This window comes from Strix uralensis, chromosome 21 (assembly GCF_047716275.1).
Source record: "Strix uralensis isolate ZFMK-TIS-50842 chromosome 21, bStrUra1, whole genome shotgun sequence".
NCBI lineage: Eukaryota > Metazoa > Chordata > Aves > Strigiformes > Strigidae > Strix > Strix uralensis.
In genome coordinates this window covers 4,192,897-4,216,509 of record NC_133992.1, presented here as the reverse complement: position 1 = coordinate 4,216,509, position 23,613 = coordinate 4,192,897, and the positions used below count along the sequence as shown (strand labels likewise).

The following is a 23,613-nucleotide window of genomic DNA, read 5'->3' as shown; positions in this document are numbered from 1 at the left end:
GGAGGGGAGTGGAAGGACCACATCTGACACGTGCCAGGCAGTGCACAGGGGATAAAGCCCATCCGGCTGCTGTCTCAGTGAGCCCCGTCCCTTCCCTGTGCTGGTACGTGCTCCCAGTCGCGGCAGTGACATATGTTGCCCTCATGGCCCCAGCTCCCCTCGTACATCAGTTTCTGCAGCACAGCTGCCCTCCCGCGCGGGCCATGCTGTGCAGCTGGGTGTATTGACTTTGGTCCTGTCCCCATCCCAGAAATGCCATCCAGCCACATCTGTGGTTTGGTGGCCGTGACTCCATCTGCTGCGAGGGGAGAGGAAGCTGGGATGAGCTCCCACAGTAGGTAACAAAGAGCCAAGAAAGCAAATCAAGCTGTCATTTTCTCCTTGTGAGGGAAGACCTAGTGCCTCCGGTCACAGCGCTTCCCTCCCACGGTGGGACTAACACAATGATGTCAACCATTTGCGGGCTGTGGGGGGATTAGGTTTCCCCAAGAGAGGCCAGCGGAGAGCTCTCCTCCACCTTAGATGGGTCAAGTGTCCCCCAGGGCTAAAGCCCAGGGACTGGCATCTACTGGTCTCACTCTTCTCAGGCACTAAACGAACATGACAATTAATCGTGGGCTTAATGTGGTGGTGGTGAGGGGATCGGCCGCTGCTGCCAAGGGAGGGGAGACACGGTGCTTTGCGGCTGTTTCGTCCTGTAGCTACAGATGGGGTGGGAACTCCTGCCTTCCCAGGCGCTGAGCTGCAATAAGTCATTCCACCGCTCCGTGACTCAATTTCCCTGCCTGTAAAATGAGCCCAACACTCACAGAAAGGGGAGAGGGGAAGGAAGGAAGGAAGGAGGAAAACTGCAAAGCTTAAATGAATAAAGGAGTATTTAAGGCGAATTCCCATTTCTGGACATCCAAAAGCTCAGGACTTGCAATGTGCATGGGAAGATGCATCACCAGCAGTCGGGCAGCGTCCCAGGCTTGCGGAGGGGCCATGGCCCCGATGGTATGTAGGGTTGGGGCATGCCAACCCTTTCGCAGCTGTCCCAGGCATGCACGTGCTTGTGCAGTATTTGGCCTGTTCCTGCTCAGCACAAAGGCAAGGACCCAAATTCAGACAACCTAAGAAATTAGGTGTCTGCCTTGTTTCTCTGCAGTCAATGGGAAAGAGCTGTCAAGCTGTCTTGCTGAGATATTTCACTTTTTTCTCTCCACTGCCTGCATAGTCAGTCTTGGCAGCTCTATCTATAGGTGTCTTCAACAGCTCGCTGCCCCTTGCACATGCACGGTAAATGGGAAATTGTGGGAACAGCAATGGTTGCTCTGAACACAGCCCACTGCAGAACAACAGACACACAGAAGATTTCAGGTGATTTTTTTTTTTTTTTTTTCCTGCTGAAAATACTGATTTGGAAGACACTGCCAACTTACACTGATTTTGGCAAACTGTTTCAGACCCAACAAAGCAACTCAGCCTAAACCAATTCTGAAAAACAGTAATATTTAGACATTTTTTGAAATGAAATATCTGTTGTTGCTGTTCCTTTGAGAGGACGTTTCATTTCTAAGTTTTTTTCATTTTCATTAAACAAAAAGTTTAAAAATTCCTTGGAAATGAAATGTTATGTTATGTTCAAACCAACATGTTTTTTCTCCAATTTTTTGGTTCACCAAAAATCACAACAACAAAGTCACTTTGATTAGGAGAAAACATTTTTTTTAAAAAATTTGACAGAACTTTGAGTGAACTGAAAATTCAAATGATTTGTAGAGCTCTTCTCTAAACAACCCCCAGAGGAAGGATGGTTCCCTCTTCCCACTTTGCTTCCACAACAGCTGTTGCGTGAGCAGTTACACACAAATATTTTTTTTTTCTTGCCGGCTCTCCCTGTGTTTTATCTGTGCCTGTCCTCCCAAAGGTGAGCTCCACAGATCAGTCCTGCCTTTATCTGCTTCTCATACTGCACTCATTTGTATATTACTTGTGCCTGAAATTAAGTAACTAGAAGTGTTTCCTCTGCATCACTGAAGTACTTTGAGATCCACAAAGACTTGCTGTGTAAATGCAACCAGCTGCTTGCTTTACTGGTATGGCACAACAGCAAGCTGTCACTGACCATAAACAGCGACACATATTATTAATGCTATGTAACACATTGCCATGGGAACCTTCCCCTAAGGCATCCCAGTCCCATCTCTCCAGGGTCTTCCTGGACCCACCAGCAGCAGCATTTCCCCCAGTGGCACCCCATGAGGCACCGCTCCCTGGGGGTGACATCCCCTTATCTGGAGAGTTGAATAAGATGGATGTTTTACAGCTACCAAAAATACCCCCTCCAGCATGTCTCAGCATCATCTCACTCATCTCCTAAAGGGTCCCCTCCATCTCCCAACACAAGTTTTCAAGCCCAAATCTCACCCTCTAGTTACAAAGTCTTTGTGGGGTCGAACTCGTATCTGCTCACAGCCTCAAGCTCTTGCAAGATCCTCGACATCAGGGCAAAAAAGGTCTTATTTACCACTGTACCCTTGGAAACCATGATTTCTCCTCCATCCCTCACTCCCCTCAACTCCCCCTTTACTACTATATGTTTTCCCTGCTGCCTAATGAGCCCTCCAGAGACCTGCAGGTATAAAACTCGTTACAGCTCCCTCTGCGTACCCGCATCAATAAACGAAGAAGTACAGCAGAGAACGGGAGGGAAGCTGTCACTTTATTTCACCATGAATTACAAAACCACTTTAAAGTCTAGCACTCGGGAAAGGGCCAGTGAGAAATTGCCCCTAATACAGAGATAGGGGTTTTCTTTATGTTTCATGCCAGAAACTTGGCAAAGCCTAGGCTTAGGCAGTAATATAATCTTGGCGTCTGGAGTGAATGGGAAGCTGGGAAGGACACTGCGAGATTGTCGTATTCTCTGGACATAGGCTCCCCACCCCTTTCCAGGATTTATTCTATTGCTCTGTGTGAAATAGGGAAGTATAAAGGGGTGGAGATTTTTGGAGCAGCTCGCTGTCCACAGCCAAGGCCAGATTGCAAAAATCCCAAACCCCGGGTACATATTTAGGCATGTAGAGAAGCAAAAAGACTGTCAAAGCTGCTCTGGACATGCTGGGGCTGTGTTGGCTGCTTGTTCTCCTCCTGAATGGAGTTCAAGTGTGTAAAACAGACTCCTGCAAAGCCAGGGCCAAGTATGTAAGAGCCGACAGTGTTTGCTCAACCACCACCAGCAACCTGCACCCTGGTGACACGCCATGTGCCAGTGTCTTCCGATGTGCACTTGAGCATGTCCAGATAAACGTCTACACCTGCAGAAATACTGCGTAGGCACAAGCACCTGGTTACACGCATTTCGAGGCAGGAGGGCACATTTGTGTAGATGGCACGAGGGTTTTCAGGAAGAGGTAGATGAGTGTGTCTCCCACTGGTATCCAAGTGTAGGCATGAAACCAAGCAGCTATTTGCTGCAAGTGGCACATGTGTGCAGGGGTGAGCGTGTGTGCAAGGTGCTGTACATGGGTGTGCATGTCCCCATCCAGGCAGACCGATGCCGGCATGCGCTGGAGGACGCGCAGGACGGAGTGTCGTGTGTGGTTAATGCTGCCTGTGCATTTGCAGCAGGCAGGAGGAAGAAGTGGTGACCTCTGGAAGGGGCTGTGCTGAGCAGGCATCTCTCGCATGCGGGCGAAGGGGCGGGGGGAGGACTCAGCCCGCTCTGCTGGTTCGGGAAATGAAATACCCTCTGTATCAGCTTCTTTTGTCATCCAAAAGCAGTGCAGAAAAATCCACCCCTGCCACCCAAAGAATGTAAAATACTGAACAGGAGGAAGAAAATAAAACCTGGCCAGTGCCCTTTCTCTCCCTGTCCATCCCGTCTTCCTGTGTAATGAACCATGTTTCCAGATCAGACCCACTGTGGGTGCGGGGTGGATCTGAGCACACTGATTTGGGGCCTTTACCTTGAACTGACTTTCACTGGAATATCACAGAGAGAAAACAACTCGGAGAGAAAGCCACCACATTACCAGAACAACATGCAGAGACACAACAAAAATCAGGAATTCTTTTCCAAAGGGCAGAATTCCCCATGTATTCCCCTCATTGAACCAACCATGGGTAACGCTATTCACTCACTGCACATAAACATGCAACAAGGGATATAGTTTGTGAAATCGTCAGGCACTGACCTTCACTCTTTGAGGGTTCATCCAGTGCTGGATGTCTTGCACAGTCTCGTTCACGCGCAGGAGGATGGGCTCGTGACTGTGATCCAGACATGAGGTGGTACACTCCGTGCCTGCATGAAACATGGAGAGGATAAAGCTAGAGGATAAAGCTAAAGCATAAAGCAAGCAGCTTCTGACCCTTTCAGCATCCTTCCAGCTGAAGGACAGGATTAGGGCTCATTTTTCCTAAATTGCAATTAGCAGTCAACCATAACTATCACATATCTTCTAGCCGCACATGAAGTGCTGAGTACAACCCTGCATCTCAGCAGGAGATCGTGGGGGTGGCTGATATTCCAGGGCCTCTTTGTATGAGCTGCATATCTAGGTATTTCTCTGGCTATTAACTCCAAGAAGGGGGTCAGGCTTTGCACTTTTCGATCATCAAGAAAATGTGAAGGTTTTTCCATTTCAACTGCTTTTTCAAGCAATGGGACTGATTAAGCAGAGGCTGTCGAACTCATCTCACCTATGACATGACAAAACCCTACTGTTTGATCTGTCAGATTTACAGACCTTCAATAACAATCTTTCGGAGGGTGACCAAGCCTAATGATATTGCAGACAAGCTATCACCTAAGTCCCACAGTCGATAAGAAGTACACAGAGAGGTAATGATGGCTTTGTTCACACATAAACCTGCTTTTTCTCTGATTAACTGTCATGCCCAGTGGGAATCCTGTCCCTTCTTTATTAAAACATGCTGCGATACTCTGCAGCAATATCCCAGAGCCCTGTGGTGACACAACCGTAAGCCCTAGTGTGTTGGACCATTACCATTTCCCCCCTGGAAAATCACTCTTGAATGGCACAGCTGCTGCAAACATGTCATTAGGATTTCTGCACTCCAATCAGCGCTGGGGGAGGAATTAATCTCCGCACTGGTTTGGAGAGCTGAACCTTTGGCTCAACACACACCTCAGCCTGGAAGGGCAGATTAGGTGTCTGAGGAATTACCGAAGGTGTGTGGGATTCATAGTGACCACGACTGGATGCTATTATTTTCCCCACCTGCTTCTGCCTTCTCACGTACTCCCACATGGAGGAGTCAGCGGGAGCAGAGCAGACCTGGGCTGTTGAGCCAGCAAGACAGGGAGAGCTTGGGGTTTGTTTTGCTTTCCCAGCGCAGGTGGTAGTGGCTCCACCGACCCACTGGATGAGGCCCACTGACACCAGCCCCTTTGCGAGTGAGTGGCAGGAGAGCACCTTCTCAGAAGGATGTTGATACAAAGAAGAGAAGAGAACCCCAACAACCTGAGCCCAAAACGTGGTGCTGGGTGAGCCTCACAAAGTGTGTGGTATGTCTCCATCTGCTGAGGATAAGAGCCAACGGCTGCTGTGCCCTTGCCAAGCTCTTCCTCCCTCTCCAGTGAGAGCCACACTCTTACAGAGGATCTGGCCCATGAGTCCCTCACCTCCATGACGGCTGCATGGTCCCACCCCAGGATCAGGCCCACTGGACCTTGCATCTGGGAGCAACACGTGCTGCTGGCCGCCCCGGCAGGGCTGGGAGAGGACCGAGGGCTGGCAGGCACCCGCTGCGTGGGCAGCTGCAGACCCTCCTGCTTCCAGCACTGAGATGCTCCCCTCCAAACCAGGAATTGGTATTTCTCTCCTTGTAAAAACCTGGCCGGCCCCAGGAGGTAATCTCGTCTCAAGGGTAAAGCGCCTCGCCACATTAAGAGTCGCCACAGCCTGCTCGCTGCTCGCTCTCCCGCGCTCCGCCACGCTATTTACGCTTACGGAAAGGAGCGGGTCGGAATTGTTTTGATATATGATCTGTAATTGGCATCATTACAGAGTGGTGATCTCATCCAGGTCGTGTTCTCCTCCCCGGGGAGGGAACACAAGGAGGCTCGTGGTCCCTCACATGGCTGCAATATAATGAGGGAGCCACGGAACGAGGAAATTTCTCCAAGTTCAAAGGGACAGGCGGAGGGAGGAGGGGGTTGGCAGGGGCTGGGAGTGGGGCTGCAGGAAGGGGCCTCGCAGGTCTGTGTGGGCTGCAGGCCTTACAGCAGGGACACCTCAAAAACGGGGGCTGAAAATACAATATAGTGTATAGAATTCAGTGTGTAGTCTATCCCTCCCTCTGCCTGGGTGACACAAAGCAAAGCTGAGCACAGGAAGTCATCACCCCTTGCAGAGCGACCCCCAGAAGGAACGGGGGAAACAAGTGTCATATCAACGGGGATACTCGGCTGGTCTTATATTCTTTTTGGAGAGACCTGAATTATCCTGGTGCTGTGCTTCCCTGCCAGCTTCCTGCCTTTCAGCCTCTGGGGCATGTGTGTGTGTGTGTGGTTGAAGGAGAGGGACATTACAAAAGTGTAAGAGCAAATGCAGGTACAATCTCTCCCTGTATTTTGAGGACTGGATGTGTCTCTGGCATACTCTGGCGTGCTGGCTGCCCATTAAAAGCAGCTGGCCGAGAAGGGACACGACAAAACTGTAAGCACTGCAAGGAGCAGGCAATCAGAGCATGTTACATGATGCCTGGCCTCTCAAAGCTTCATGTTTCTTAAAAGCAGTTCCCTGAAAAGCCTCCCGCAGCAGCCTCTCACTCAGGCAAACAGGTCCACAGGAGAAGGTGACTTCAAGGACTGCAGGCTCCTTCCTTCCTCCCTCTCATTCCCATCCTCTTCCTCATCTCCTGTCCCAGTGCTCCCCACTCCCACCTGAGCTGCATGCCCACGGCAGAGGGCCGGGGTTGATGCACACAAACCTATGCCGTAGCCACCGGCGCACTGCAGCTTCAGGTGGCTGTTGAGCTGCGTGGGCAGCGCGCACTGGCCCTGCATTTCCCTGCAGAGATGAAAGGAGCCGCTCCAGGTGCCATCCTTCCGGCAGTGAATCACGTTGCTTCCACGGCCCTGGGAATGAGAGAAGGAGATGAGGATGGTCACAAAAACAACAGCAAGGACAAGGCTGAGAAGTGAGAACTGGACAGAACTGAGCTGGGAGCAAAGTGCTGCTGCAGCTGGAAGAGTCCCCAGTTGGGACTGCCAGCCCTGGGGGACAAGACGGAGTTTTTTTCCAAAGAATAAAAAAAGGGAAACCTGCATTGCATACAAACGCCTCTTCTGTGCAATGCAACGTCTTTACAAGGCCCTTGCAGGGTCTCTACCTTAAAATAGACCCACTCCAGTAGCGATAAAGGTGCATTCACCCCATTTGCCTTCTCTCTTGTTGTTGAGAGGTTTGTATTGAATGCAGACAACCTTTTCCCTCTTCCCATTTTCTAACTAGTTGTATCATCTTTGTCTCGAAAAAGAAAGAATCCCCAATGGCCATCTGAAGGAGGAAGGAAAGCAGGACACAAGCAGGGATGCTTAGCAGGGCAGAACGTGCTCTTTAGAGCTTGGCTGCCTTGAGTGACAGCAAACGAAGAGGCTGAGACAGACACGCACAGAGGCAGGTGGAAAGGAGAAAAAAATCCTCTGGTGTGGGAAGGGGCAAGGAATAGAATATGACATTTCCCTTATAGAAAAGATTCTCTGTATGATATTGAAGAATGAATACCAAAGTCCGAGGGGAAATATCATGCCCTTTAGAAACAACAAAGGAGTGCACAGGCAATCTTTTGTCAGATCTATCCTCGTGGCATTGGGGATTTCTGCACAAGCTGTTCTGCAGGATCTGTGAGCCTAACTGCCATGGGATAATGTGGGACATTCAACAGGAGGACGTCTGGTGTGGCTGGGCTCCAAACCTCCCGCGGGGGCCTTGCTGGGTGGGAGAACCATGCAGGATCTCTGCTTCTCCTCACCCATTTTATATGCCAGGCATGTTGCCTGCAATCTACCCACCCTGCTCTTGGATATTGCGCTGGGTATCTTTGGGGATCCTTTAGTGTGCTGTCTGTGCTGGGATCCCAGCAGGGCTGTTGAATTTTTCTTAGGAGCTCTTCCCCACGTCCCACACCCGTTGTTGCACAGGGGTCTGCGCAAGCCCCTGGTACCAGCATGGAAGACTGGGCAGCCTTCAGTGTTAGTCTTGTCCTTAATATCTTAATGCTTTTTTTTGCTCTGCTTTATTGATGAGCACAATGTTTAGTGAGATGCAAAGTGGTCGTATTGGCAGACTACTGCGTGGGACCTGCTTCCCCTTCTCTAGACATCTGGCCATTGCCAGAAGTAATAAGAAATCATATGAAAGGATAATGGACCAGATGGACTCAGGGTGTGATCCAGCTTGGTGACTCTCACCTAAGGGCCAGTTTGGCAGAGACTGATTAATTTAGACCTGACTGTTCATATGATTTGTGCACAATATTCAGAAATGGAAGACCTTTGCTCTGGGTGCCAGGGGAGGTACCTGCTTAAATGACCATTACGTTCCTGGTGATTAAGAGATGCCATATGTACAGCTGAGTAATGATCTTTCAGCATGGTGACAAATTCAGGAAGAGATTGCTAAGTGATAATTGAGCACAATTTGCTGTTTTAGCAAGTGTGGTGCACTTCCATTGCAATTTGCATGCCAGGGTTCAAGCATGATTTTTAAAGGTGAACCATGAAACCTGATTTATGTTCCTAGAGCTGGCTGTGCTTGAGGGTACTATTGTACAGTTTCTGCAACATACTCAAGAGTTCCCAGGATATCCATTGCTATAGTAACATACTGTCCATCATTCCCTGACCTGCAAAATCTCTTGTGAAAATCCCTGCTGAGTTTCTTGCTTGGATGCAATGTGCATTATCACCTTATATAGCTGAGAGAGACTTAGTGGGGTTTAATCCTTAAATAATTAACACCTCTCAAGTGGCTCTGGCTTGTGCCAGGAGTCCTCCCTCTTTTTCTGTAGTCTATTTTCTGGGATATCTGGAAATACCTTTCTCTGCAAATCCCTTTCTCAAGATGTTATCTGCTCCTTTGCTCAAGGTGCTTTCGCAGCTGAACAGTCACTACACTCTTCCTTTCAGTGAATAGAGACATAGCTGTATCTCTCACTTTCCAGAGCTCACTTCACTATTGCTGTAACCCTGATTCCACTGCTTGCTCCTCTCCATGTCCAGCTCATTTAAAAGCAAACACAAACCCATTATACCAGTTGCCACTACCCTGGTGGCCCCAGTTTCCCTGCACTGGCAGCAGTGGTACATGTCTTCAGCCACATTGACCTGTGGTAGATGCACAAAGCCACAGATGTTGTGTCCCAGAGCTCCCAACCAAACTCTGCCCACGTGTGCAACTTTGCATTTTGCGAGGCTCATAACCTCATGTAAGTCTTATGCAAGGAAACCTTTTCCAGGTGCCCTGATGAAAAACCCAACTCTGCCTGTTGTCCCCGTGAGGAGGGCAGGCCAACCTGGCAGGGAATGGGGCAGCAACTGGCTTTTGGAGCAGGTATCAGAGGTGTCTTTCAGATCATTGGCTCTAGGGCAGGGTTGGCCCCTTTTTAGTATGTCCTCAGGATCTGGAATGATATTAAAAGGCCTTTGACAGAGCACGCCCTGCTCTCTGCAGTGCATGTAGTAGCAGCAGCTTCTACAACCCCACTTTCTCTTCCCAAGCGTATTAAGCAGCAGCAGCACTTCTGGGAGGCATTACTTATCTCACAAACTATAATTACCTCTGGTGAGGAAAACTAAGCATTTCAAACAAGATACTAAAGGCCAGACCTTCTCATATCAGTGAACACAGCTCCTAGGAAGTCAAAGGCAACATGCTGATTTATGCCAGATGAGGATCTGACCCCTGATGCCAAATGACACCTTCACAGCCAGAAAAATATGAAAGTTCAGAGACAGTTCACCTGAATAATTGTAATCCCTATAAAATTAAATTATAATATGGCACACATACATATAATGATAATGAGAAAAAGCATTGGAGAGAAAAGCAAGGTAAAATGGAATGAACAAACAGGACAAGTGCAGGTAACTCATACCCTATTTACTTTCATTCATTACTCCTTATTTTCTAGCTAGATCACTGAGCCACTGAGGCAGTTATTTCAGCCACTTGTTGTCTGGAAACAGTAAGTCACTCACTGTTAGTCCTCTATGGATAATAGTTAATACTATTACTACTATCATAAAAATAGTATTTCCAGGCTCTTCACAGTAGCTCTCTCCCTCTACTTTAACTATGTATTTCCCTTCTTCATTTCTCTGTCTCTGGTCTCAGAAGAGCTCAATAGCACTTGGCTCCTCCAAGATCAGGGTCCTCAGGGAACATATGAGAAAAGCACGCTTGTATGGGCTGAGATAACTTGGATAAGAGAGACTCACCGACTGATTGTCATCATCTTCGCACTTGATCCGGCACTCGCTGTTGAACTGGAAGCCGTTGGAGCACTGGTAGAGCCCATGAAACTTGGAAGGCGGAGGGTCGCAGGTAACGGGCACACAAGCGCCTGGCAGCCACGTGCCGTCTTGCGTGCACTGGATCTTAAAGGCTCGCCTTTTTGTGCAGAAAAAACCAAGACCATTTAGAGACTGGCTGAGTCAGCTAAGAGCATCTAAAGCCTCGGAGCTCTGCTAGCAGGTTGCAGGGGATGGGTGTGCTTGAGCTTTTAACACTTGGGGAACAAGTCATGAATCTGCGTCATGAGGTCTCTCAGCAATAATAACGACTATTTGCAAAGCCAACATTGAGCTGCCCGGCCCGGCCTAAACTCCTCTTTTGGCCTTGGACACGTCTCCCAAAAACTCCACTTCCAAGGCTTGTGGGCTGTGGTTGGTTTGAAGTGGGTTTGTGCAGAGTCAGAAGTATACGATAGCACTAACCCTTTCCTGCAGAGTTTCAAAGGGGACTCCCCAGGCTGCATATCAAAGGGTATTTCTAAGGTCAGGTCTGTTTTTTGATTACTGGTTAGGATTTTCAAAGAGGTCTAAGTGAGCTAGGTGCCTAAATCCTCCTGAAACTGCACAACTATCTGCATGAAGGAACTACTACTCCTTACAGCAGGTTATAAACAGCCCATCCCTTTCCCAAAATCATTTTAACACATGGCATTACTTTTTCACGTACTTTCTTGCTTTTCTGGAGGATCCAGGGACATGGTAACCTGGTTTGCATTTGTACTTGCAAAACGAGCCCACTTTGTGCTTATCTTCTCGGCAACGAGTAGTCTGGAGATCTGCATTAGGGACGACGGAGGGTGCCCGACACATCAGCTCACACAAGGCTTCTGGAAAGGACCACAGCCCATCCTCCATGCAGGTCAAGTTGCTGTTGTTTCCTGAGAAGAACAGTGAGCAAAGTTAACAATGTTCAGCAGGATTTATTTTTTTTTTTAAAATGTCATTACACCCATAATATATCAAAAGGCACCTCAGCTGGTTTGACAAATTCAGCTGTGTATGTCCTATGCATTTTCTCTTTCTAGATGATGGCATTAAATCATTAAGGAGTCTGTTTTCAGATTACAGGCAAACAGTGCTTATTTCAGGAAATGCTATAGCATAGGGGAAACAGCACTGGCTTTGTAATCTTTTGTATTTCTCTTCCTTATTTTGTTCTTCTCTGAAAGGAAGCTTGCTTCGTACATCAACCCCCTCCTCTCCAAAGTCATGGCATTAACAGAGGGTTTGGTGCCATTACATTCTTCATTCTGCTTCTGTGTTATATCTCCTCCCTGAATCTGTCCTTTTTATTTCAATTTTGAGCCTTTTGGAGCAGCATCTGTTAGTATTAGAGTCACTACTCCAACACAATGAGGAGCCATTCTCAGCTGGGGACTCTCAGTCCTTAGGGACTACTGTGATAAATACGATTCATAATACTCATTAGAGACTCATTTTCCTTAGGAAGCTTTCTTGGCCAGCCCCTCAAAGGTAAAAGGTACAATAGATCTATTTGCCTCTGCTATGACCTACTTGACTTCAGAAGGTTAAGCTAAAAGTAGCCTAGTCTCAGTGTATTTTACATTCTTTGTTATTTTATACTGTATGTTGAAAAGGGATAAGCTTTTCCTAAGAAACAAAGCACAGCTATGAGCCACTAACCCTTCAAAAATCCCTAATACTCTATTGAAATCCCCAAGCATTGCTGCAGGAACTCTTCTCAACCCACAAGGCATATTTTCAACAGTAAGCCAACTTCGGAGTTATCCAAAATAATACTGACAAACTGCTAACCCCAGAGCAATGCCATCTCTCTGAGAGGGAAGGAAGAGAGCCGGGGCATGAGGCTGGAATTCAAAGAAGAAAACAAAAGGCTCTGGAGGGCTCAGGAAGGTATGTGGAGGAGCCCTCCTGCCCTACCCACAAAGATAAGAGAAGCCGCATTAAATCAGCCCTGGCTTTCTCTCTCCCGTCCCCAACTGCAGATGATTGCAGAGGTATTTTGTGCAGAAGGGAGCTCTTTTCTAGAGCACCAGCATGCTCCTCTGCTCTGACTCATGCAGCAGCTCTGCAGACCAGCCATGGTGATATCATACTTGCCACTGCAAAGTGATAAGCTGTGACATTACCAACAGTGGCTGTCATGACGTCAGTGATTGAATTAGGCGTGAGTCATTCGAACGCCATTCTCCAGAAGCTTAGTGGCAACATCTATTAGTCATCACCGATGGCTGTACACCAAATGTTGCCTTTACATCACAGCTCACAGTTTCTGGACAAAAGTGAAGTGATGCTACACAGCACAGCTGAACCCCAACCTCAGGGTTGGTCATTATCCCTCCAGCTACCCTGCCGGAGCCATCAGGTGAAGCTCTTGTTGGTCATGATGGATATCATTATTTTCACTGCCCCCTCAAAAAAATTCCAGGCGTTTTCAATGAAAAAACACCTCTTGTTGAAGATGAACCTCTTGAGCGTATGAACAGAAAAATTTGATAAAAAACTCCCCTTTGAGTAGTCTTTCACTGTGTATTGGCTGCTTGTGGTTGCCCTCCTAAGTGTCAGAGTTAGAAGAATTTAGCAATTTGGTTATATATGAAGAAATCAACATATCTTTTCACTGAAATGAAGAACACTTCCCATGCCTCTTCTGGGGTTTGCAATGAATCCTAGCAGAAAAGGTGATACCACCTGTACAAAAAAGCTTATACAGCATTTGTACCTGAGTTGACAACAGCAGTTAAGATTATTCTACTGCAAGATGACAAGTTAATTTGGCTCTAATGTTCCTTCAAATTAACAATGATATCTTTTCTTGTTTCCTGAGGACCCGATCAAAAGGGTAATGTGCCAGTAAGCAGAAGAGTTGATGGTGCTGAGAAGATGATGGGGATGCTAGCAGAAAAGCAGCAGGGAAGATGAGGGAGAAAAGGAAAGAAAGCAGCAGAGTGTGCTATTTTTAAGAAAAAAAGTTGTAGAGAGTCCCAAACAAGAAGAGGAGAAAAGATCAGAGGTAGAGCAAGATGAGGTGATGGGTGGATTAGGAAAAACAGTGATGGGGGACTGTGCCACTGGGACAGGGGACTTTTCAGTCCTCTCCTGCCTTTCCAAATACATGGAGGAGGCATAGAAGGGAGACAGACACAGAAAACAGAGAAGGCATGGGAAAGAAGATGAGAGAGTTCAATTTGATTTATCCCCATGACGTTTCCATGTTTTGGTTGTATGGAAGCAATATTCACTGTCATTACTGCCTGGCCAACGGTGATCAAGGAAAGGTCAAAGGAAGGTAATAGAGAGATGCAAAGGAACTTAACTTCTAATATAAATAAACCTTCCCATAGAGTCTCATAATTCTTCATACTTAAAATATCATGAATAATTCTAAAACAACAGCAATGGTAACATATATTACTAGGAACAGTCTGTGTTAGCTGTGCAGCTATCCTCAGGTCACTGCACAGACACTCTCCAATACCTTTCAGAAGAGCAGGAGGTCGGCAAGTGAAGGAGCATTTCTTGCCGAAGGTGGTCCCCTCGCTGCAGTTGAAGGTGGCTGGGTAGACATGGTACTGGTCAGGGACACCGCAGTCCACAGGCTCGCAGGTCACCTGCTTGTTCCACTTCCCATCCACGCAAGTCATGGTGATGCTGGACTCCATCTGGAAAAAGACACATGCCTACTGCCACCACAGCCAGCAAGGAAGAGATCAAAACCATTTCAAGCCTACTAACAGCCATTATTTTGGCTCACAAGTTAAGCAAAACTGGGTCTGATCACTACCATCATCATTTGGACAGCAGCTACTAAAACCACCAAGGTCCCACAAGAAGCAGTGTCAGAGAACCAGGATGTATTTGTCACCTCTGCGGTGAGACGCCAAAGTGCTTCAATAGAAGGAGTGGAGCACTACAAATAATCTGAACTCTTGTCTCCAACGCCTCCTGAGACAAACCGTCAGGCTGCTGCTCTGCCCTGGGATGAGAAAGGAGCGTGCAAGTCTGAGCTGTTTGGAGCTGACAGCTATCCCCAATCCCCGTCACCTTTGCAGTGACACAGCCACTCCAAGGGGATCCCCATGTGCTTCTGAGCAGTTGAACTCACTCTTGGGTTTGAAGTAAAAGCCAACCTGACATGAACCCTTTTGGGACTCCCACCCAAGGCTCTCCCAAGAGGTGTCAGTCACCCTTGGACTGGGGTACCAGGGGAGGTGGCCTGGGCCATGTCAACATTGTGTTCAGATACTGACAGCTGCTGTCATGGCTTCTACTCCCAGAACGGCCCAAGGCTCCAAACGAAATCAGGGCCCTGCTGCCCTGGGACCTGGGACGTGCCCGCCTGACAGACAGACTTCTTCCTGGAGGCGTTTGCAATGGACAGACCCAAGAGCATCCTGCCCATACATTCACCTGGCACTTGAGAGGTCGAATACAGAGTCAGTGCCTGTGCTCTGACTTCCTTAATGTCCTCTACCTTCATAGCTACACAGAAGCTACACTTCTTTGGATTTGAGGGATAATCCAAACAATGCAGCAGACTGAAATCCTGAAGTGCTAGGGAGAGAGAAAAAAAAAAGGGGGGGGGGGGGGGGGTAAAGGAGCCACCCATCCAAAGCTAAGATGAAGAATTTACTGGGTGACTGAAGGACAAACAGATGTTCGCAAAGAGAACAGAATAAACAACATATCCACTTTCAAATGAAAAAGGGAAAATTATTTAAAACTAGAAGTGAAGCATCTGAAAGTAGGCCTCTTCCCTCCATACCCAAATAAAGAGAAGGACAGAAGAAAAAGAAATGTGAGAAACCCAAACATGAGAAGGGGAAGATACCAGTGAGGAATCTGACCAAGCCATACAGCAGCACTCCTCTGCCTCCAGGGAATATTTTATTCAGGGCTGGTACGCTCACAAGAGATTTGCACTGCCGACCATTGATCTGGGTTTATAAAAGGAAGGGGAATTTTTCTAGCACACATCAAAGGGACCTGGATTCCCTTTTTGCAAAAACACCCTAATGGTTTCAACAGAAGTTCAAACCTGTCTCCCTTTGATATATGGTTGCATTCAGAATGGAAAAAGCAGTCCCAGAGCTGAGAAACTGGACACTTCCCAAGTGGGCACAAAACCCCTTTTCTAGACCGTGGAGTTTATTTAAACAGGGAGCACTGCTGATGGAAAAAAATGTCTTTTCTACAAATTTTCAGGTGAAGTGACACTGTGTGGTCTCATTCCCAATCATTTTGCTCCCCAGTGGTTATCTACTCTGCCTTTGTTGCTTATCAGAATATCTGTACCATTAAAAAGTATATGTATTCCCTAGATGGTTGATGACTTGAAGATGCCTGTGCTTCCAGGAAGTTGTGGTGTGATGGCCCCAGGAGAGGGATGACACAGCATAATTCTACGTCTTCATAACACATACACACAGCAGCATCAACACTGCATTTGCACTCCAGGCTGGGCTGCTCCAGCATTCAGCGAAGCCTCCATTTCCCTTAACAGATGCTATCATCAAATAACACCCCAGCACCGTGGCTGCTGGGCACCTCGACAGCAGGAGGTTAAAACATAAAACCAAGCTATTGATGTCAAGGGCTATCCAAACATTACAGAAAAGACAGGGGTCTTGCACTGTATCTTGCTGGATGCTGGATCCACGTTGAGCACAGGGAAGATCCATCAGTGATAGGAGATTCAACTCCTAGAATTCAGTTATTACTGTTGGTGTGATCTAGTTTAGGAATAAATGATTGCTCCTTCTAGCTGATACTGCCTGCTGAGACACATGCACAAGGGAGTTTCTCTAATGACAGGGCTGCACATCAGATGTGTCTCTACAGAACACCAAGTAAACAGTGCAAATTCAGAATCCCGACTATAACACAAAAATTTAAACAGAAGCAATATCTGTGCTCGACAGTCACACCTTACAGAAAATGGGCAAGAATGTTTTGCCCAGACTAATACTTGTGAGAGTATTTCAGCTGCAGCTGTGGTCTTTGTTAGCAGAAGGCTGCAGGACATTACAGCCTGCTGGAAATGCAATGTGCCTGGGGTCACCCCTCCTTGGAAGGGATCCCTCATTAGAGCTATACTCCCACTGCACTTTATTTCTGCCCCTGTTCGAGACCTTGATGTGGGAAAAAAAAAAAAAAAAAAAGTCTCTCCATGTTTTCATCTCTGGGTTTTTCCCCATGGTGCATTCCCAAGAAAACCACTAACCAAATCTGGAAGAGTCACCTCCTTCCAGATCCATATGGCTTTTCCTCTTCCTGGTACACTGGCAAGGCCATTCCCATGCAGAGAAGCTGTGCCCATGTGGGTAAGACCCTGGCTTCTCAGCTTTTTCCAGTAATTTGTTCCACACTTTGTGTGCTGGAAGCTGAGGTTTTCAAGGTCAGACATAATAATGGCATATTTCAGAGCATGTCTATCATGTCATCACCTCAAGCAATGGGAGCACATGCATTTCTGCAGCAGAACATAACAGAGAACGTTCCCTGCAATGGAGACAAAGACTAGTGGCTTTGATTGAAAGCACAGAGGACAACCACACCACGGAAATTATTGCAGATGGCACCCACCAGCTTTCAGCTTCTCCCTCTTGCAATGTCCTGCCTGAAGGTGGGATCGTTGCAGCACCCAGGGGCAGGACCCCAGGCTGCTGAGCAGGAGCCCGTCTCTCCCCAACACCACGCTGTACCTTGGGGGTATTTCCGACGGCTCAGCCTGAGCAGCGCCGCCATCGGATCAGGCACTGGCTTATAGCGGCAGCATCTGCATCTGCCTTTGCAGAGCTCCCACCCAAGCCTGAGCAGGCACGTGCCTGTTTCGCCTGTCTGATCTGACAAGGTCACCCAGCTCACAGCAGTCCATACGAAGCACTTGGCTTCCTCATCTAGTTTATTAGCTGTCACTTTGGGCACTTTGTGCTGCTTTGACTGGCATCGCAGCAACCGCTTCCCTTCATGTCCTGCCTTCCAAAAGAGGCTTAAGCAAGGAGGGAGGGCGGGCGAGAAGAAATACAGTGTACAGTACAGTGAAGAGGATGCAAACTTAAACAAATCTGGTGCCAGACAGATTTGTTTCTTGGGACTTTTAACAGCCTGGGAGAATTCATGTCTCCTTCCTGCTGCCCAAGATCCCAGCCGGCTCCTTCTTCAAGCGATGCTTCACGTGTGAAGTTTCCTCTCCTTAAAAATGAACAGCTGTGCCCTTCCCTCTAAGTATTCTTCCACTTCTGCCCACTACTGTGCCTCTAATTGAACCCACATGAGCCGCGCTTTCTTTTCCTGGCATGATTGATGATGCCTTTGCACAACATTAGGGAGCTGCTGGGTTTTAAATAACACCTCTTGACCAGAGCAGCAGTGGTGGTAGCTTCAAGGAGAGATGACAACAAGTAACTGAATGAGTGGGGCTTTCAGCAAAGGACAAGGGGGAGGAAAGCAGTGAAAGACAAAGGGGGAAAAGGGGGAGAAGAGAAGAAAGAGTGATGGAGTTGTCAGGGGGGTGAGAAGAAATCGGGGGGAAATGAAAACATCTCGACATCTTCTTTGTGAGAAAGATACATGAAGGATTTTGCTCCATCACTATGCAAACCCTTTTTTGTTGTTGCTGAAGTCCGTAAATGAGGATGAGAGAGAACCCAGAGTCTGTAAACAGTTCAGCCTTTTTATTTTCAAACAGCAGTTTCTACTGCACATAGTCCTGAGGGGTTTCAGGGTTTGGTGATTTTATGGAGTTTTAACAGAATTTGGGAATGGGAGCTTCTCAGAGAGCAGAGATGAATGAATTTCTTGCCCTAAGACTGATTAAAATGGTGGCTTCAGAAGACACAGAGGCCAGAAAGTGCAGAAACTGTTAAGAAGATTTTCAAAGACCCCTTAGATATAAAAGATTGATTTGAAATGTGACTTGTGCCCCTACACCTCTGAGGTGCTTTTGAAAATTTTGCTTTTACTTCTATGTTCACCCTTTTTTTTCTGCCTTTCAGTGAAATACGGAAGACAAATGTGGTTCAGATGCTAGATCAGGGTGTTTTCACTGGTCTGTCAATCACCTTCATCAGCATGTGGTGGTCATGGGCCACCAATGTTCAGTCTGCTCTTTGAGACATTGCACCTCACCTCAGCCTCCTTCCTACCCAACAGTGTGAAAGATCAGCATATGCAAAGCTACTTTCCTTCCTCCTCTTCCTCGTGCAGCCCCCCACACTGTCGGTTCAATGAGTAAAAAACAGCCCTAGATCCTCAAATCAGTCAAACAAGCAAAATATCCAACTAAATGACAACAGCGAAACAACCAACAGTTTTGTGCAAGGCTCCTCAATCACAGCAGAAAGTCCCTCTGACCACAGATAACAACCCACATGGCCTATTTTATCTCCAAATGCTTGTGATCAGAAGAGGAGCTGAAGCTGGGAAGCAATTGTGGAAGGAGGACAATGCAATTCAATACAACACAATATGAGGAATCCAAACCATGGATTCTGGACTTTCTCAGATAATTCATTTCTTGCCTACACATTCGACAAGTTCTGGCTTGAAGCACCTGACACAAAGAAATAAAACAAGATGATAGTGAAAGAAACTGTCTGTTCCTTTTCAACAGATCTCCGAAGCACATAAATAAACTTTTAAAGCATGTGTTTAATGTGCTTAGCTGAACATGGATATCTTTAAGATGCTCCACTACTTCCCTGATTTGAACAGTGAATGCACAGCACTGAGCAAAACAAAGACCTTGGCCTCAGGGTTTTTATTGGTGGAAAAAAGACGATGAAGTGCAATAGTAGACCAGGGTGAGAGGAAGCATGTTGTAATAGGCAGTGAATCACGTTAGCTAGGGGTGCTAAAATCCTCCACTCCTGTCATATGAGTCTGATCAAGGCTCTGAAACCAAACTTCTCAGAGCAAAACCATATAGAGTTGGCTGAGTCTCCCCAAAAGGTACTTCTTGCATTTAAATAACACAGTGCTGGTGAAACATGTTTAGGCTGTTTTATTTGGTTTGGGATTCCTGTGTGCTCAATGTACAGATCCTTTCCAGCTATTTCCTGGTTCAGCCATTCAGGCTCGTCTGAGAACTTGTTTTCTGTTCTGTAAAAATGCTCAGCTGGAGCTGGGGTTCTGGTGCTGATGCCAATTAGGGTGGAAGAGGCCCAGCTCGCGGGGTCCTGTATTTGTTTTGTAATTGAGTTGAAAGGGCTGACTCATTCCCCTCCACTCTGTCTCCCCCCTCTGCGAGCTTATGAAGAACACAGTATTTCACAAATACAGACAGGCTGCTGAGCGCGGCTGCCTGCCCCCAACCCTCCCCGGCCCCAGATGTGCGCGCTGCCCCGACAACAGGCCAGAAGGTGCTGATGGGGGAAAACCACCCCCATGCTGCACTCACGGGATCCGGCAGCGTTAGAGACAAGAGCACAAACTGGGGCGTCTGCCCTGCACCCACGTACCCTGTGCACCCTGCTCCCAGCAGTACGCCGAGGCTGGGCCATGCTGCACGTACAGCTTGTCCACCTTCCCCAGCACAAAGGACCTGCATTTCTTTTAACGTTTAAAGAAATTGATAGTTTTCCTCAATACCCCACTCACGGCATCAAGACATGCTGCTTTGTAGGACTGGATTATTAATGCATGGCTTAGAGAAGATGGGGAGCACTCCCTGGCTCACTGGGGCAGGTTTTTCGTGCTTTGTTTGGAAGCAAAAAGGTTTGGGTGCTTCTTCCACCCCCTTGCTACCACGCACTTGTGCAGTGTCAGGGTGTGGTTGGGAGCAGATGGACTGAAACACTGCAAAGGAGTTAAGACATTGTTAGCCTCAACCCAAGGAATAAAACCGAGATATTTTGCCCAGAAACTGGTTGTGCAAAAAAACCAAACACCCTGCCCGCAAAAAAACAGCCCAAGAAACACTGTTTGGCTGAGTAGAGCCAGTGAGATCAGAGAAGGCCTAAACATATATTTAAACCTTTTGGGTTGAAAATTTATAAATTTGGGGAACATCTGAGCTTTGCTCACTGTCAGTACTTCCTCCTACAGTCAGATGGCTCCTATTCTGATGAGAAGTATTTGGATAAGACCTTGTCCCAAGGCCAAGATGACATTTTGGGGTTTAAGCTGGGTTATTTCTCAATTTCTCCACATCTGTGTGCCCATCCCTGTCTTGTGGGTCATACAAAACCAGCAGAACAAACCTGACTCTTGCTGAGATCATCGTCTCGTTGGACTTGCAAAATGTAGCCTGTCTTGCAGCTCACGTTGCACTGGGCACCGTTGTACCACCCGCCGCTGGTGCAGTTCAGCAGCGCGTTCTCAATCTCCAGCTTTTGGCAGTCGGTGGCTTCGCAGGAGTAGTGGACACAGCTAGGTGGGAGACAAGAAGTGGTATTTTTATTCAATTCATTTAATTCATCCCACAAGAGCAAGGGTGTCTGACTGACAAACTCATCACTTGTCAGGCAGCAGACACACAGCCCATACTGAACCCGACCCGGCAAAGGGCTCCTCACCAACAAGCACACCCTCTAGTTATGTCTTCTGAAGGACAGGGACAGCAGTAACGGTGATGACAATGAAAGCAAATTACAGGACTTGTGGCAAAAGGGAAGAGCCTGCCAATTCTGCAGAATTAATTTATCTTCTGCAATATTCAACTGCACTGTGGCCTTCCTACTCCTATACCAACACGTATCCATCCATCCATCCCACGAGAGCACTATCCCTCCAAGAGCAGTCCTTATGCCCCATCCAATTTTAAATCTCTGCTGAATTCAGGAGTGCCCGATATTGCTAGTGATAAGTGTGCATGTGTGTACGTGTCAGGAGGGGCTTCTGTGATAGACACTCTTATCTTTGAGAAACTCGATTGAAATCAACACATTCATTTTATTCCACTTCACGAGGAACACCAAACATCAGCGGTGTAGCTGTGCTGATAAGCTCTTATCAAGCTCAGCAGCATGCTGTCATTTCAGATCTCTTCGGTTGCTGTCCTGCTATCCATAAAATGTTTCCCCGGATGGAAACTGCCTGGTCTTCCTACAGTAAATTATTGTAACATTTAGCACAAGTTGTAAAAAGAGTTTTTTGGTTTATTTTCCTATACGCAGAGATGTCTGGTTGAAACAAAGTCTTCCACCATCTCTGATGACCTGAGTCAAACATTACAGCACATGTTCAAATGTGAGTATGGGGCAGTCTCTCAGCTAAAGGCCAATGAAAATGATGAGAGTCTTAAAGCATGAGGGTAGATTTAGACTAGATATAAGGTAGAAATTTTTTATGATGAGGGTGGTGAAACACTGGCACAGTTGCCCAGAGAGGTTGTAGATGCCCCATCCCTGGAAACATTCAAGGCCAGGTCAGACGGGGCTCTGAGCAACCTGATCTAGTTGAAGATGTCCCTGCTCATTGCAGGGGGGTTGGACTAGATGACCTTTAAAGGTCCCTTCCAACACAAACCGTTGTATGATTCTATGATTCTACATGCAAAGACGTTTTGTTAGATTAGAGACAAAATTTCTGGGGTTAAGGATTCCAAGGATTCCCATAATCCAAGGATTAATGATATACCTCTGCTAAAAATTAAAATTAATTTAAATTAAATACAGTTAAATTTATTCTGAGGAGGGAAAACCTTGACTTATTTCACCATCTACATGGGTAGGGAAGAACCTGAAACACAGAAAGTTATAGAAAGGAGGGAAAGCAATAAGTCAATATACATATTTTGAAATGGATTACAAGCAAACTACTCCTGTCTCCTAGAAAAAGGGTTAACAGCCACCAAAACCCCATCCACCTTAGTAAGCACAGGACTTAGCATGTACGTGGTGTTTTGCTGTGTTCAAAGCATTGTGCAGACATTATCTAATTAATTTTCATGACACCCCTGTGAGACACCTGGGCTGGTATTGTTATCTCCATGTTGCTGATAGAGAAGCACATCTGCACATGTCTCTACTGAGCTCTAGATCAGATTAAACGACAGTATTATGTACCTCCACAACTCATTTCTCTGTCCCAGACTAGCACTATATGGAAAGTGCCCGATGCTTGTAATTTAAGGTTGCCTGTTCAGTGGTGGCCCTTCCCTGGAGTGCGATGAGCCATAAACAATTTCTACATTCAGAGAGATCTTATCTCCTCATTGTGCACAAAGTATTGCCACTGACAGGACTGAGGAAGGAGAATTCCATCTCTGCATTGGCCAACTCAATAGCCTTCCATGCAACAAACAGTGCCCTGTCTATCAGCACTACAACTGTGATGCTCATTACTTCCGCAGAACAAACGATCCTCTGCCAGAGGGGACCTACACAATGTGATCCTGCCTTCGGTAGGATTCCCCTGCCCTATACCAACAGTTTCACACATATTTTCCAGTCACTGCAACTCATAGCTTGACATACAAATTTAAACTGCCATTAATTTCACTTTGTACCGATCAGTGAGACTGTGGATGGAACAGTGGAAGAACAAGTGGACAGTATATCCTAGTGCCCAGGTGGTCTTCTCTTGCAGGGAAACGAAGTGAGGAAAACAGCCATGTGCAATTGTCTTGTAAACGCCCAAGATGAATCACCCAGGAGCGTGAACCACAGACTTCACTGTTGCAGTAGCAGCCCCCCGGGGCAGCCTTACGTACTGTGGCTCCCTGAGCAGAGCAGAACCTTACTATTGACCTCATGGCTCTGCTAGTTGAGTAAGTCACCAATTAACATTAGCAAGAATATCTGAATATGGATGTTGAGTGTGTAAATGATGAATGACGTCTTGTTGAACCCTCCCTACATGTCCCAGTTACACCTACCCACGAAGGCTAACTGCCACTTTGCTCCCCTCTGTTTTTCAGACAGTGAGGCTGCAATACAAGTTCCTCCTGTGCCAGGGCTCCAGTGACGAGGAAGTTGACTCATTGAGGAAAAAAGCGAGCACTATTGCCAAGCCATTCTCAGAAGTACATATTGCAAACCTTGACTGCCCATTGCAAAACTCCTGCAAAATCTGAAAACCCTTTTGCACTAAAGTTGGAAAAATAAAATAATAGCAGACCTATTTCATTTAATACTTATGTGAATTGATGTGCTGCACAT

General features: G+C 47.0%; 1 protein-coding gene across 1 annotated transcript in view; it reads right to left on the bottom strand.

The window, feature by feature from the left end:
• PAPPA (pappalysin 1) overlaps positions 1 to 23,613 on the bottom strand; it is a 183,306-nt gene that overhangs the window by 24,039 nt on the left and 135,654 nt on the right. The window contains exons 14-19 of the mRNA XM_074891148.1: positions 20,713 to 20,881; positions 13,989 to 14,172; positions 11,196 to 11,406; positions 10,454 to 10,625; positions 6,943 to 7,090; positions 4,179 to 4,288 (exon numbers count right to left, since the gene is read on the bottom strand). Coding sequence (XP_074747249.1) covers positions 4,179 to 4,288; positions 6,943 to 7,090; positions 10,454 to 10,625; positions 11,196 to 11,406; positions 13,989 to 14,172; positions 20,713 to 20,881 — 994 coding nt within the window. The remainder of the gene's footprint in view (positions 1 to 4,178; positions 4,289 to 6,942; positions 7,091 to 10,453; positions 10,626 to 11,195; positions 11,407 to 13,988; positions 14,173 to 20,712; positions 20,882 to 23,613) is intronic.